A 15031-nucleotide genomic window follows, 5' to 3' on the forward strand; every position below is an offset into this window, starting at 1 on the left:
ACAACTCTACACTAATGTTCTAAATTCACTGTTTATGTGATATAAAGTCACTGTCTATGTGAAATAAATTTACTGTCTATGACATTCTGTGTGCTCCAAAATATACAGAATATGATCAACTGTTTCACAACTTATTCATTATAAGCATAACACAACTCCTCAAAATTCTCAAACAACCTCAAAAAATCCGGTGTATTTTTTACTATAAAGCCAGATATTTATAATTTAAATATTCTATGTAACAAAAAATTACTTAATTTCTTTTTTTTTTGCAGAATAAAAAAATATTACTGCTGAATTACAGCTAAAAATATCTTACATAGGTGGACAAGCATCTTCCTTACACGGGTATTGTTGAACAGGAGGTTTTGTTTTCTTATCACAACGATCTTCATTTGATGGAGATCCATCATCTAATCTTCTACATTCAGGTGTCACAGTTTCAACTCCTAAAATAAAAAATTTAACAAACAAAAAAAAAAAGTAAAAAGTTACAAAGTATATAAAGTTTATAAAGTATATTTAAAGTCTTGATCTATTCTACTCATGTTTGGTTTCCTGGAAGATAACTGGCAAAAGATAAACCAGGTTTAATTTGTTTTATAAATCGTCATTGGTTTCACTGCAAACATAAATGAAAATGAAAAATCTGGTTGTTTAAAATGTTGCTCCATAATAAATGAAAAGTCCACTAAATCATGTTAAGTAAATTGAACTCGAAATATAAAAACTGAGTTGCACAATTGTTTAAAAATACCTCAAGAAAATAAACTAATTTGTATCTTTACTTGTCTATAAAAAAAACTCTATTTAATGTGGGCACTAGTTCTATTATTAGTTCTAAATATTTAATGTAAGTTTTGAGTTTAATCAAAAATAATAACACATTGCAATAAAGAGTGCTCTTTGAAAGAAAAGTTACTCTTTCTTTTCAAACTTTTCTAAAGTTTTACAAATTGAAGTTGGAATTGCTTTCCCATTAACTATATATTTTCCAGATCTGAAGTCAAAACTTTCTTTTATTCTTTATTTAAGATTTGACTCTGTCTTTCTAAAGACTTTTTAAAGCTACAGGTTCTACAGATTATATATGTTAGGAAACCAATTGTATTACTTAAAAAAAACTTTTTTCACCCAACAAAACCGATAGTGTTAGCAATGAAGTTATGTTTGATTTGACATTAAAATTATACTTACAAATATATTTAATGTTTTATGAAATCCTTTTTATTCATGCAAAAATTTTGTAATATACCACAACTTATTTCAACAAAAAAATTGAATATATTGTTCAACTTAATAAACTAGTCAGAGTGACTAAATAATTTTTCAAATAAATATTTTTTAAATATATATAAGTGCAAAAAACTAAATACAAGATTCAATATTTCTTTGAATATAGTTAGTTTGAATAATTCTATTGAACATGAAATTTGTTAACTTTTTTTATTTTGAAATTTACCTAAAAAGAATTTATGAATAAATTGATTATTGAGTTTGTATGAAAATCAAACACATAATTAAGTATTAAGTGAGGAAAAATTACCTCCACCACAAGATGTTGAACACCCAGATTTAATTCTAGACCACCCAAAATTTGTATCATCTTTCTGTGGAATATCAGAACGTTTTTCGGCCAGACTTAATTGAGACTTTGAATAAAAACTCCCCATATCAAAACCCATCTCTTTTAATGACTTTAATGCCTCAGCAATACCTCCGCTACCTGTGCTAACTTCTGGAATGTCAGAGCGATCTGTTCCAGTAGCACATGAGCTGCCATCTCCATTACAAACGCCACATCGATCAAATTTTGCTTTTGAACCAAGAACAGAATCACATCCTACAGTCTAAATTATCTTTTTTTTTAATACCTTCTTTTTACCTTATTTATATCTTTTTACTATATAAATTTTTTTATCATATTTACATATTTTTACTACATATACATTTCTTTATCTTTAATTAGAATAAAAGTCATTATAACAACCTACATTTTAATAAAAAACTTTTACACTAATAAAAATTTGAAAATAAGCAACTAACAATGCATTCTCCATTAATACATTTGTCAGCAACAACACTACTATCCATTTGGTCGCAATTAGTCCCATCTTCAACATTACCAAAATCATATCCATGACCAGTTCCAGCAATAAAGCAACCAAGTTTACATGACTCTGTTATTAAAAATACATTAACGATTTATTTATTTCTATTATTAACAAATGAATATCATTAAAAAAAATATTTTGTTTTCAAAACATTTTAAAAAGAATAAATTGCCTATTTTTGATGGTTTGAATTCCCATTCAAATTTTCTTTCTCCGAAAAGACGACCATCTAGAGAAGCACATTGAACACTTCTATGAGATTTTAAACCAGTGTCACATGGCTAAACAAAACACATTTATTCATTAAATTTTTTTTTTTTTGCCTATTTGTAAATTTTTTTGGAGGAAAAAAATAAATAAATAAAAAATAAAATAAAAAAAAAATTTTATATACTGTCTACTATACTGCCCTACTAACAAAATAGACAGTAAGTGAAAAAAAAAGAAAAACTTAGGACCGGAATTTACTTCATTAACATATATTCTCTCATGGTACAAAGCCAAAAGACCGTATTTGCTTACTTTCTTACCTAAAACATGCTAACAAATTAATTAATAATTTTAGTACATAGCAGTTACTGTCTATTTTATAAGTAGGGCAGTATATTATTATCTTATTATTAGAACTAAACAATTTTTAAATTTCATTTACTCCTATAAAATTTTAAAGTTTTAAATCTTGACCAAATAAATAAAAGTTAAAAAATATACAAATATATAAACCTTTTTTGCACATAATCGATACATTCTGGCTTCACCTTCACAATATTTACCACCATTACTAGGTCTTACAAAAATATAAGAAATTATTTACTGCTTATTATAACACTATGTGTGTATGTGTGTGTGTGTGTGTGTGTGTGTGTGTGTGTGTGTGTGTGTGTGTGTGTGTGTATGTGTGTGTGTGTGTGTGTGTGTGTGTGTGTGTGTGTGTGTGTGTGTTCCATACTACTAATTAAAATGGTAACAGATAGTAAATTTTCAATTTTTTGAAACTTTTTCAAAACTTCATATTTTTTTTTAACTATACATTTGTAATTTAATAGAAGAAAAAATACAAAATACTTTACACACCATAAAGTGTCAAAAAATATTTATATAATCAATTACACTTATATAGAGATTTATATAAATTTTTTAAGATAAATGCTAGTTATTTATATTGTTGGTTAAATGAATGAATACATAAAATGAATGAATACATAAAATGAATGAATACATAAAATACAGTACTCTTCTGAAATACAGTCAATATGTATTTTTCTAAATAAATATTTGATTTTGAATTTTATTCAATTTTAATGTATTTGAGTAAAGTTTTTAACATTCTTTCACTTTAAAAAGATGCAATAAAATTTCCGACCATCTCTCCGTTAAGCTTAATGCAGATATGTGAAAATGACCCATGAATGTTTAAGAAAAGAATCAAAAAAAATACAAATACAGTCCTCCTCTGAATCCTCCTCTGGATCAAGGTCACAGTCAAATAGTAACAAAAATAATAAGCCATTTTAGTTTAGAAAAATTAAAAATCATGCATGCAGTTAGTTGAAAGTAAGTCCACCTATAAATAACATATATAAAATATCAATATTAGTGACTTCATGCTTGTACCCTCTGATTATATACATTAAATCTTTATAGTCAAAGTAGAATACATGAAATTACTAATAACGAATATAACTTTGTTTATATCCATCTTTTAAAAATTTATGTGGTTTTTGAAGCAACTTGTCATCCACCTTTTGCAAGGTGAATGACAAGTTGCTTCTCTTTTTTCTCAAGTTGGTGTCTCTTACTTAGATAGTTAACTTTGTGACTTGTCATCCAGTAAATCCTAATCAATTATTCTTTTAAGTCCTTTACTTTATGTGTACATGCAATTCATTGCAAATTTATCATTTGCTACAGTTGATACGGTATCATACATGCCACTTTCTTACTTCTGATTACATTGTCTATAGTTTACCACTATAAATCTATTATTTGCCCATTTTCAAGTGGCTATCATTATTTGCTCCATGTACCAAAGTTAATCTTGTATGACTCATTCAGCAAGACTGGATTTTTTTTTCTGCATCTGCCACATCACGTTCAAAAAACTTTCATTCATCTAACTTTTTTCACCAAACATCTATGTTTTGGAGTTCTCTTGTCTCCATTTTTTCCTGCAATTTTCTTACAATTTACAAACAACTTTTTAAGTGCTATTGACTAATTTCTTGCTCATTAAATTTGTTTTCAACTCCAAACTTAAATCCTGATTGCTTGCAGCCTTGTTGAGAGTAAATTTGTTAAGTTAAAAAAAGTCTTAAAAATATATAAACTTTTTTATTATCTGCGTAAATTCTAAAGTATCTTCTTTTTATTTTTTATTAAATTACCATTCATTAAACAAAATATCATATTTGAAACTTAGTGATTCTTTTAGTTGAACATTACCATATAATAATTGGACTTTTTTATACATAAAATGACAGTTTTGAAAACAATTTAAAGCAGATAAGAAATAATATTTATTGAAATGACTTATTACATGTAGAAATTATTTCTTTTAAAATATTCACACTATTTCACTACTTATGTTATCAAATGCTTTTAAGACCACTCATGCTGTCATTCTTATCAATCAAGGTTTCAAGCTCGTAATTCATTGTGTTAAACAAGACATGAAGGTTAAGCAAGATATGAAGGCCGTCCAACAAAAATAAAGAGTAATAACTTCGTTTAAAAATTATGAAATAAATTAAATAAATAACTAAAAATTAATAAATTTGTTTAAAAATTATGAAAATAATTTGAAATATTTACAAATAAAATTAGTTTTATTTGTAAATATAAACAGAAAATCAAATGAAAAATTATTTCTTTCAATGTTAAGTCACCTGCGTTTAATTTAAAAAATATTTTCTTCTATATTTGACAATATTTAACTAATTTCATACCATTCATCTATTAAATTTGTATGTGCATCACATGCATATTACACACATGATAATGCGCATAACTTTTAAATGGTATGAGCATATATTCGCCATTATGTTCATAAGTTCCGAAACCTACAAAATACTCTTTATTAGGCTGTTTTAACAAACGGTTTTTTCGCCAAAGCAAATTAGACAGCTTTTTAAGCTATTTTGATCTTCTGTAAACCTGACAATCCTTTGCACCTTTTGAATACATTTCATTCTCCATCATTAAAGTCATTCTCCATCATTAACATTTCATTCTCCACTGAGTCACACTTATAATTGCTGAACAACTTTTCCCCAAGTTGAAAATTTTTTTGATCAAAATGGTAAAACAATGGCAAATTATAACCTAATGATGAATTCATAGATTTCAATTTAGAAACTTTTAATAAAAGTGTTTGATAGCCAATTAACAAAGCCAATAGATTGAGACAGCAGCTCAATATCAATTAATCAAATGTATGTAACGCTATCATTGCAGCATTAAAAGAACAACAAAGTGAAAAAAATCAACATTCTTTGTTTTATATGGATGGACCAGCTGGCAGTGGTGGGAAAATGCTTACATATAATTATTTGATTGCTGTAACCAACAGTAGGGATGTTAAGTCTGCTACAGCTGCATAGTAACAGATGAGACATCCATGACACCGGTACTTGTTCCTTGAATTTTATTAGCTCCATCAGATTCTAATTTACTTTTTATTCTGAAATGCCACCAGTTTCCTGTCATATTGACTTATTCAATGACAATAAAAGTCAAACATTTGATAGAGTTGTGTATCTATAAAAAAATTATGTTTCTCTCATGGCCAACTATATGTTGCATGTTCAAGATTATCAGTTTTGAAAAATAAACTATTAAACTATTATACTCTAGCATTTAATAGTTTTTCAAAACTAATTAAGATCCTATTCAAGGTATGGTAGGTAAAAAAATGTTACACAAGTAATTTTATATTTTATGATGTTCTCTATTTTATATATAACTATAGTTTATCACCTTTAGATTTTTTGTTTCGAATATTCATAGTTTGCAAGCACTAGTTGTATTTTTATTGACTTTAGTTATTAATTAAACTTTTTATTTATCATTTATACCTATTTATTTATTTGAACATCATTTTATTGCATCGTTTAACCAAATTAGTATGAAAATCACAAACTGCATGATTTTTATAAGAAAGAACTAATATTGTTCCAAAAACTTCATATAAAATTCCAAAAGTTGGATTAAAGAAATGACATTTTGAATAATAACTTTTGTTTTTGAATAAATAACTTTTGAATGATTTAATAAATGATATATAATGTTTATTTTACAATGTTTTATTTAAAAATATATTTAATTTAATAAGGATTAATATTTTATCATTAATCAACACCTCATTTTTTTGAAAAAAATAAATATAATAAAGCCAGTTTTGTAACTAGAACCCAGTTTTTTTTACTTTGCTATTATAACTGATTTTAAAAAGTTATTGTTATAACTCATAGCCAACCGTGTAGAGCTAGGTTGTGAAACTAGCTAAGCAACTACTGTGACTTGCAGTGTCTTTAGAGCTGTTACATTGAAACTAGCTAAGCAAGTACTATGACTTGCAGTGTCTTTAGAGCTGTTACATTTGCTAAGCAAGTGGCTTGCAGTGTGCGTAGTGCTAAACTGTTATACTAGCTGGCTGTTTTTTATAACTAAAAGCCTATTAATAAAATAAATGTAAAATCTGTTAAAATTTAGTTTAATGTAATGTGAATCTACAGATATCTTATGATATGTTCTACTGCTCTGCATAATTGTATTGATGTTATTGTTGTTTTGTGTTAGTAGACAGCTTGGCTTATCTTTGTGTTGTCATGTTGGTACCTAATGTTGTTATGTTGGCACCTACCATTGTTATGTTGGTACTTATCATTAAAAATGATTATAATTTCATTACTCTTCCAAACTACTTTTAATTATTGATGACAACATTTTAGTATCATTGTAATACAATTTATTTAAATCTCAAATTCATTTTTTTGTCTTTAATGTTGTTAATAATTTTTATAATTTTGATTTTTAAATAACATTTTATAGTTGGCTTTTTATTAAAGAAATTAATTTCAAAATTACAAATTACAAATTTCAAAATCCCATTGCAAAAATGATCTCATAATGCAATTTAAAATAATCTGTTTTATATTTTAGTTAAGATTCTTTCAATTTTTCAATATTTTGCCTATTACTATGTAATCACAATTATTTTAATACATTTTTAATCATTGTCCATATCCACATTTTAAAAATATGTTTCAGATAAATGCTGAAATAAATAGATGGTTGGCAGACATAATCATAACTCTAAAGTAGGCCAATATTATAGCGTAGATTTTATTTTAGTATATTTTTATTATTTAATTTTGCTGCATTATTAAATAAAGATGGCTTAAGTAATAGAGCAGAACAAAGTTTCAGAGCTTAAAAATAAAAAAGCAAAAAATAGACAAGGAAACTATTTGATATTTTAGGAGCTAAAATATTCAACAAAGTCAACTTTTAATATATCCACTTTGTTATGCTCTGTGTATATAATACTTGAGCAATGCAATTAGAAATGATAATTAAAGATTTCTAATGATGCTAAGATCATTACTTTTTACCATTTTCTGTAATTTATTCAAAATGAATATAGAATAAGTAGGCATGAATATGACCCATATTATGGGTCCAGACAGCTAGTTACATATAAATAATCGTCAACATTAAGTTTATTGGTTCAAGAAAAATCTCTTTTGGTGTCAAATGTTCTAGTTTAGTGTGAAACGCTTTTAAAATTTAAAATATGCACAACTTAACAATCAACGCTAATCCAAATTAAGCTAATGTAAAAATTAAATCAAACTTGGTTTGATTTAATTTTGGTTTAATATAAAAAATTAAACCAAAATTAAATCAAACCAAGTCAAACTAAAACTAACATCAGTAATAACATTAATTTAAAAACATTTTAAACTTTAACTGAATAAATAATAATAAAATATTATGTAATTTCTAAATAAAATTCAGATTTTTTTTCGCATATCTACTATGACTCAATCTAATGACAATTAGTTTCTACCTTCAATTTACCTTTACTTTATATTACAGCAATCATAACAAATCAATAATCATAATTAATAATTTATTTTTCTTTTTTCTTTACTTTTTCAGATCATTTCTCCATATTTTACTTTCTTTAGTTGATTAAAATTAAAAAATTTAAAACCAAATAACTTTTAGGTTTTTAAAGCTAGAAAAATCACCAAGTATAGTTACATATAAGTATTAGTTTATATATAACATTTAAATATTTATAGTGAAATGAATAAAACTAATTATAAAACAAAATTAATTACTTCTACATTTTGATAAACTCTTTAAAAAACTTTCTTACTTTGGATGACTGCATTGTCTGTGCCTATATTGTACTCCACCACCGCAGCTTCTTGAGCATGCAGAAAATTCATCACTCCAGCTTGACCATCCACCATCAATAGCTTTAACATCCCCTGCAGAAACGCATTCTCCCCTATAACAAAACTAAAAAAAAAACATACTAAAAAGTAGGTAACTTGGTTACAATTATTGAGATAGTAATGAACAAAAGATAACAAGATTATAAAAATTTAATCAAAAATAAAAAGTTAACCAAAATTTAAAAAAATCTAAAAAGCCAACCAAAATAAAATCTCAAAAAAGAATTTAGTAAGAATTTGATTATTAAATAATAAAGTAAAGAAAAATAAAACAAGTAAATATTTATTAATCATGTCAATACATAAAAACAACTTGTCCAACTCATGATTATGGGTAATATAAAAACAAGTTGTCTTACTTATGCTTAATAGTAATGTATAAGAACAACTTGTCTTATAATTATGGGTAATATAAGAACAAGTTGTCTTACTTATGATTAAGAACAATAAACATTATTAAATAATGTAATAATAAAATATAATATTATATTTTATTTAATTACCAATCTTTTGTAATGCCTTGGTATCTTATTATAAACCTTTAACAAGAAGCAAAATTTTCCTATTTTTTTAATAAGTTGAATCAATCCTATTACCAACCATGATGCAATATGTTGTAGCGTTTTTATCATTGAAATTATATTATCATATTGTATTGTTGTATTATCACTTAACATCATTATATAATCATGTTGAATTATTGTATTATCATGTTATGTTATTTTATTACCAGTTTGTACCATTGTATCATCATGTTATACTATTGTATCATTATGTTATACTATTGTATTATTATGTTGTACCGTTCGAAAAAACAGTTTATTTCTCCCTAAGCTATGCTGTGGATTAAAATATTATATGTACAATAAAAAAAAGGTTCAAAAAAAAAAAATTTGTTCTTGATAATAAAAAAAAAAATACACTGCTAATGTAAACACCCATACCAAGAATTGGTAAAAAATTGGATAATCTTAACTTGCTTGTAAATACTTGGTAAAAGTTTGGGGTCTTTTTCTTGGCGTATTCAAGCTAGGGGATAAATAATTCTTTACTATCTGTGTCTCACTACTACCTGTGGCTCATGCCTATCCTCCCCTTTAAAAAGAGGGCTTAATAACAGAGCAGTAAAAAAGTAATGTAAATTTATTTCAAATGTAAATTTATTTCAAAATGCTATAAGTGTAAGAATGATGTGGAAGTGCAGAGATGCTTTAGAAAGAAGTTTCAAATTATTCAACCTACGAGACTCACCATTACTTGCCTCAGAGAGAAGTATGAATGAAATAAGACTGTTTAAGACATCCATAAACAAGATTTTGGAAGAGCATATCAACAATCGCCCTAAGAGAAAAAGTAATTTTGTAAACTTATTGCAAAACTTCAAGAAAATTTGTTGGGCAAGCGGCGCATGAGGTAGGTATTTCAAAATCAAGCATTCATCACATTTTGAGACACAAGCTTTGGAAACTTTTATGCTTCTTACATAACTTCGTGGATTCAGGCTGGCATGGAATCGAAACCGTTACTTCCATATCTATCAGCAAAACAATTCTCAAGAAAACAGACATCTGTTTATTACTGCTAGAAACCACTGTAAAAAGGTTTTGTCTAACCACAAAGCCCGCTAATCTCAGGTCATGAAATCTCGTATCTTAACTCAAAAATTAGGCTCTCGTGACTTCTGGGGTATCTTTAATTGTATCAATAATAAGGGCAATTCTGTAATTCCACCTCTCTAGTATGGTTCCACCTCACCTAAAGACAAAACTGAATTGTTTGCTAAAAACTTTTCATCAACATCAATTGGTTCCACTAGTTGCGTTCTACCTGATATAGCAAACAGGTTGATCCATTGCTTGACATTCATACCACTCTAACTTCTGTATCTAAAGTGATTTCCTGCTTAGACTCTTCTACAGCTTGTGGCCCGGACAACATACCTGTTATTGTCTTGCAGAAGTGTTCTCCGGAGCTGTTATCTATACTCTCAAAACTATTCAACAAGCGCTTATCAGAGTCTTGTTTTCCAGCCTGCTGGAAAGCAGCTTCTGTTATCCCTATCTTTAAAAATTTTAGAGAGCGATCTGATTCATCCAACTACCGTCCAATTAGTCTTCTTCCTATCATAAGCAAGGTTTTTGAATCTTTAATTAACAAACACTTAATTTCCCATCTTGAATCTAATAACTTACTTTCTGATCATCAAGATGGATTTCGATATTCTCGTTCTACAGCTGATTTGCTAACAGTAATAAAATTTATCATGCATTAGATAAAGGTGGAGAGGTTAAGGCCATTGCTCTTGACATTTCAAAAGCTTTTGATAAGGTTTGGCATGCTGGTCTTCTCCATAAGCTTTCTTCTTATGGTGTATCTGGCAAAATCTTTAAGACTATTGAATCCTTCCTTTCCAATCGTAGTATAAAAGTTGTCCTCGATGGACAGCACTCTTCTTCTTATTCTGTAACTTCAGGGGTTCCTCAAGATCCTATCCTTGACCCTATACTCTTTTTAATTTCTATTAACAATCTTCCAGATATTTTTACATCTAAGGTGGCATTGTTTGCTGATGATACTACCATTTATTCTTGTCCTGATAAGAAATCAACACTCTCTGATTGCTTGGAGGGGGCATTTGAGCTTGAAAAGGATCTCACTTCTGCTACAGCATGGGGCTCACAGTGGCTGGTGAACTTCAATACAGATAAAACTCAATTTTTTTCAGCCAATCGTTATCACAATAAGTTAGATCTTCCTATATTTATGAATGGTGATGCACATGATGAGTCATCTACTCTTCATCTTCTTGTATTAACTGTTACTTCCGATCTTTTTTGGAAACCATATATCAAATCAGTTGCAAAATTAGCATCTGCTAAGGTTGCATCTCTTTATCGAGCTCAACACTTTCTTACTTCGGATTCTATTCTCTATCTCTATAAATCTCAAATCCGACCTTGTATGGAATACTGCCATATCTGGGGCAGATCTTCTAATGATGCCCTTTCTCTTTTAGACAAGGTGCAAAAACGTATTAAAGCCATAGTAAGCAATACTCTTGCAGCCAATCTCCAACCATTATCACATCGTCGAAATGTTGCTTCTCTTTCTCTTTTCTACAAATACTAAAATGGGCACTGCTCTTAAGAGCTAGCGTCTCTTGTACCATCTACTAAAATTTATTCTCGTGTTACTCATCATTCAATTAAGTCTCATCATTTTTCTGTGACTGTTCCTAAGTGGTCCAAAAACCTTGAAAATCAGTTCTTTGGAGTTCGTTTTCTTCATCTTGCTTTCCTGATTCATATAATTTGCAATCCTTTAAGTCGTCCGCCAATTGTTATCTTGCACTACAATCTTCATCTTTTCTCTTCCAGTAACTTCCAACTTTAATTAGTGGTTGCTTGCAGCCTAGTTGGAAGCGTAGATGATTAATAAAAAAACAAAAAAAAAAACATTCAAACTACACGGGTCAATCAATTACCACAATCACAGCTATTGGGCACCAGAGAGACCTCATGTTACAGAAAAACATCATCTATATTTGCTAAGAGTTACAGTGCAGTATGGATCGTCAGTACAAGGTTTAATTAGACCTCTCTTTTTTTTTAGTAAGATGGAGCATCTCCCTGCTATCATTGTAATGTAAGAGTTTATCTCCAATAAAAATCTGCCAAACAGATAGATTAGTGCAGAAGTACCTTTTTAAATGGGCATGGCGATCTCCAGACCTCACACCATTAAATTTTTTCAAAGGTTTATCTGTCAAATCAACTAAAGGCAAAAATTAAAAGAGAATGCAACAAAACTCTTAATAAGTCACCATGTTTGTAATTCCTTTGCTTTGTGTGACTTTGGTTTGTTGTAATTGTTGGACCAAAATGGGAATCAATTTAAACATTTGCACTGAATAAACAAAATCAAAATCTGGTTTCTTTGATTTGTACTTTTAATCTGTAATCCATCTAAATATATACTGTTTTAAAATCATGCAAAGTGTGAATACAGTTAAATTTGTAACTGAAGATAAATTTATTTATTTATTTATTTATTATATTTGTAGTAGATACATTGGTATTTATAAAAATAACTTTTATTTAAACTTTTATTAAAACTTTCCTTAAGCCCTGTAACTTCAAAACACCATGAAATATAAGTTTGCTGCAAAAAGAAACACAAACCTTGAAACATAAGATGCATAGAGAAATACAACTCTTGAAACATAAGGTGCATAGAGAAACACAAATCTTGAAATATAAGGTGCATAGAGAAACAAGTTCAAAATCTAAAAGACTTTGCTTTTAATAATTTAATAATTGTATTTTCAAAAACAAATTTCATTAATTTATGTAATAAAATCCAAAAAGTCTTCAAGAATAGATAAAGCTCACAGCCAACAAAAATTATGATGTTTTTCAAGATTTGCAGAAGGACAATTTACTAAGGGGTTGTCCATAAAGTAGGCATTCTCATAGGGGGAAGGGGGTATTCAAATAGCGTATTTGTGTAGTACGATCATTAAGGGATGGGGGGGTGGGGGGTGGTGGAGAGATTTTGGGGGTTTTCAAAAGCGTATGTACGTTTGAGGGGGAGGGAGACTAAAAAGTATGCATGGCAACAGAGGGGAGGGGTCAAGTTTTTAAATTTTTGGCATATGTACTTTATGGACAACCCCTCAGATTTTTTGTAGGTAATTGTATTGTTAATACATTCAAGACAAAAATGGCCTCTCTCGGGAAATTACACCCTAATTAAAACTTTCCCTTTGATTAAATAAGAAACCCAGAAAACAAATGATTTTTCATTTTAGCCCGCACATGAGTCACAAAATGATTTTACGAGTTTGAACATCTCCACTTAAATAATTTATTATAAAATGAAAAAGGCGATTTCAATAGCTTTATAAGCATAAATAAAAACAAATAGTTTCATAAGCATAAATAAAAACTTGATTGCTCAATCAAGTTCTGGAAATAAAATAAAAAAATTAAATTTGTAAAAAAAATAATTTGTAATTATGTCTTGGATGTTTAAGTTTTTATTAAAATTAATAGAAATGGCTTTAAATTTTTGTTCTTTGCTTGCTTTGAGTAGAACTTCTTATTTTTACCTACATAAAGGTATCTTTTTTTTTTTTTTTGATGAATGTCAAATGGGACTTTAAGAGAACCTGATTAAGATGTTAAAAAATTGACATATCCCATATTAGAACTTAAAATCTATTATTTTTGAAAAAAAAGTCTAAACTAAATTAAAAAATACTGCTTTCAAACACAAGAAAAACTTTAATAAATTTCAAACAACACACATTATCAAGTTCTAACAATTCAAACCTAAGCTGTTTAGTTACTTAAATGTGTACCTTAGAAAGAGAACAGGTTGTACCATCTGCTGCAGGATATGAGCTTGTGAAACATTTATCTGGATTAGCAGGGTTTGTACATTGAAGTTTGCTGCATATCTTTTCCATCTGAAACATAATATATTAAAACCAAAAATTAAACTGAAAATTTTATATCATAAATTAATTTAAGTATATACAGCCCACAAAATCTGAAGGATTTCAGGTTGGCACAAGAGCGCTGTACTTAACTGATGTCAACATGGTACAACAACTTAGCTGAGCTCAGATCAACAAAATTTTGCTTTTAATTTTTTGCACCCTGTTACAAAAGGGTTAATGATTAATTTTATAAAAGCTTTAACTAAGTTTTTTCATGAAACAACTTTTTAGTTTCTTATTAATAATTGCTTTAATAAAAAAATGTTAAGTAATTTTAAATTTAAAAAATGTTTAATCTTAATATGTTTAAATAAATGTTAAATCTCAATATGTTTTTTAAAAAACATGTTTTTTCTCTGTTTATTGTAACTTATCTATAATAAGGCTAAACTTTCCCATTAAATTTCCGATCTTAAATAACTTGAAACTGCAAACATGTAAATGAATGGTATCTAATAAAATAGATTTTTAAACTTGATAACATAAAAATAACGCAAGAATTTTAATTAAAATAGCATGAGAACAATAGACATTTGAAAAAATTAACTTTTAAACGAGTTACATTGCTATGCATGTTATCAATGAATTTGAGAAAAAATAAGAACAAATTGAAAAAAAAAAAAAATTCTTTTAAAGTAAAACATGTCCAACTTAAAAAAACAAACAACTAAAATAAAATATGAGCTCATATTGAACAAATATTATACACTTTTTGATATTTTTTTTCAGGTTGAGTTTTAAGGTTTTTCAGATTCAGGTTGGCAGTTATAAAGATAGATTGGCTTTTGTCCCTGCATTGCCAAATACTGACCTGGATTTTGCAGGCTGTTTATACAATTTAAAATTTTTATAAGTATAACTATTAGTAATATTAATTATTAATAATATAATTATTATTATATATCACTAAATTATATTCCTTTTAATTAATTAATTTTTTAATAAAT

General features: G+C 27.7%; 1 protein-coding gene across 1 annotated transcript in view; it reads right to left on the reverse strand.

Moving 5' to 3' along the window:
* LOC100208289 (A disintegrin and metalloproteinase with thrombospondin motifs 6) overlaps positions 1 to 15031 on the reverse strand; it is a 94492-nt gene that overhangs the window by 20077 nt on the left and 59384 nt on the right. Inside the window, exons 13-19 of the mRNA XM_065791075.1 lie at positions 13944 to 14051; positions 8500 to 8645; positions 2838 to 2901; positions 2287 to 2395; positions 2047 to 2180; positions 1547 to 1850; positions 320 to 449 (exon numbers count right to left, since the gene is read on the reverse strand). Coding sequence (XP_065647147.1) covers positions 320 to 449; positions 1547 to 1850; positions 2047 to 2180; positions 2287 to 2395; positions 2838 to 2901; positions 8500 to 8645; positions 13944 to 14051 — 995 coding nt within the window. The remainder of the gene's footprint in view (positions 1 to 319; positions 450 to 1546; positions 1851 to 2046; positions 2181 to 2286; positions 2396 to 2837; positions 2902 to 8499; positions 8646 to 13943; positions 14052 to 15031) is intronic.

The sequence above is a fragment of the Hydra vulgaris genome, chromosome 02, assembly GCF_038396675.1.
Source record: "Hydra vulgaris chromosome 02, alternate assembly HydraT2T_AEP".
Classification (NCBI taxonomy): domain Eukaryota; kingdom Metazoa; phylum Cnidaria; class Hydrozoa; order Anthoathecata; family Hydridae; genus Hydra; species Hydra vulgaris.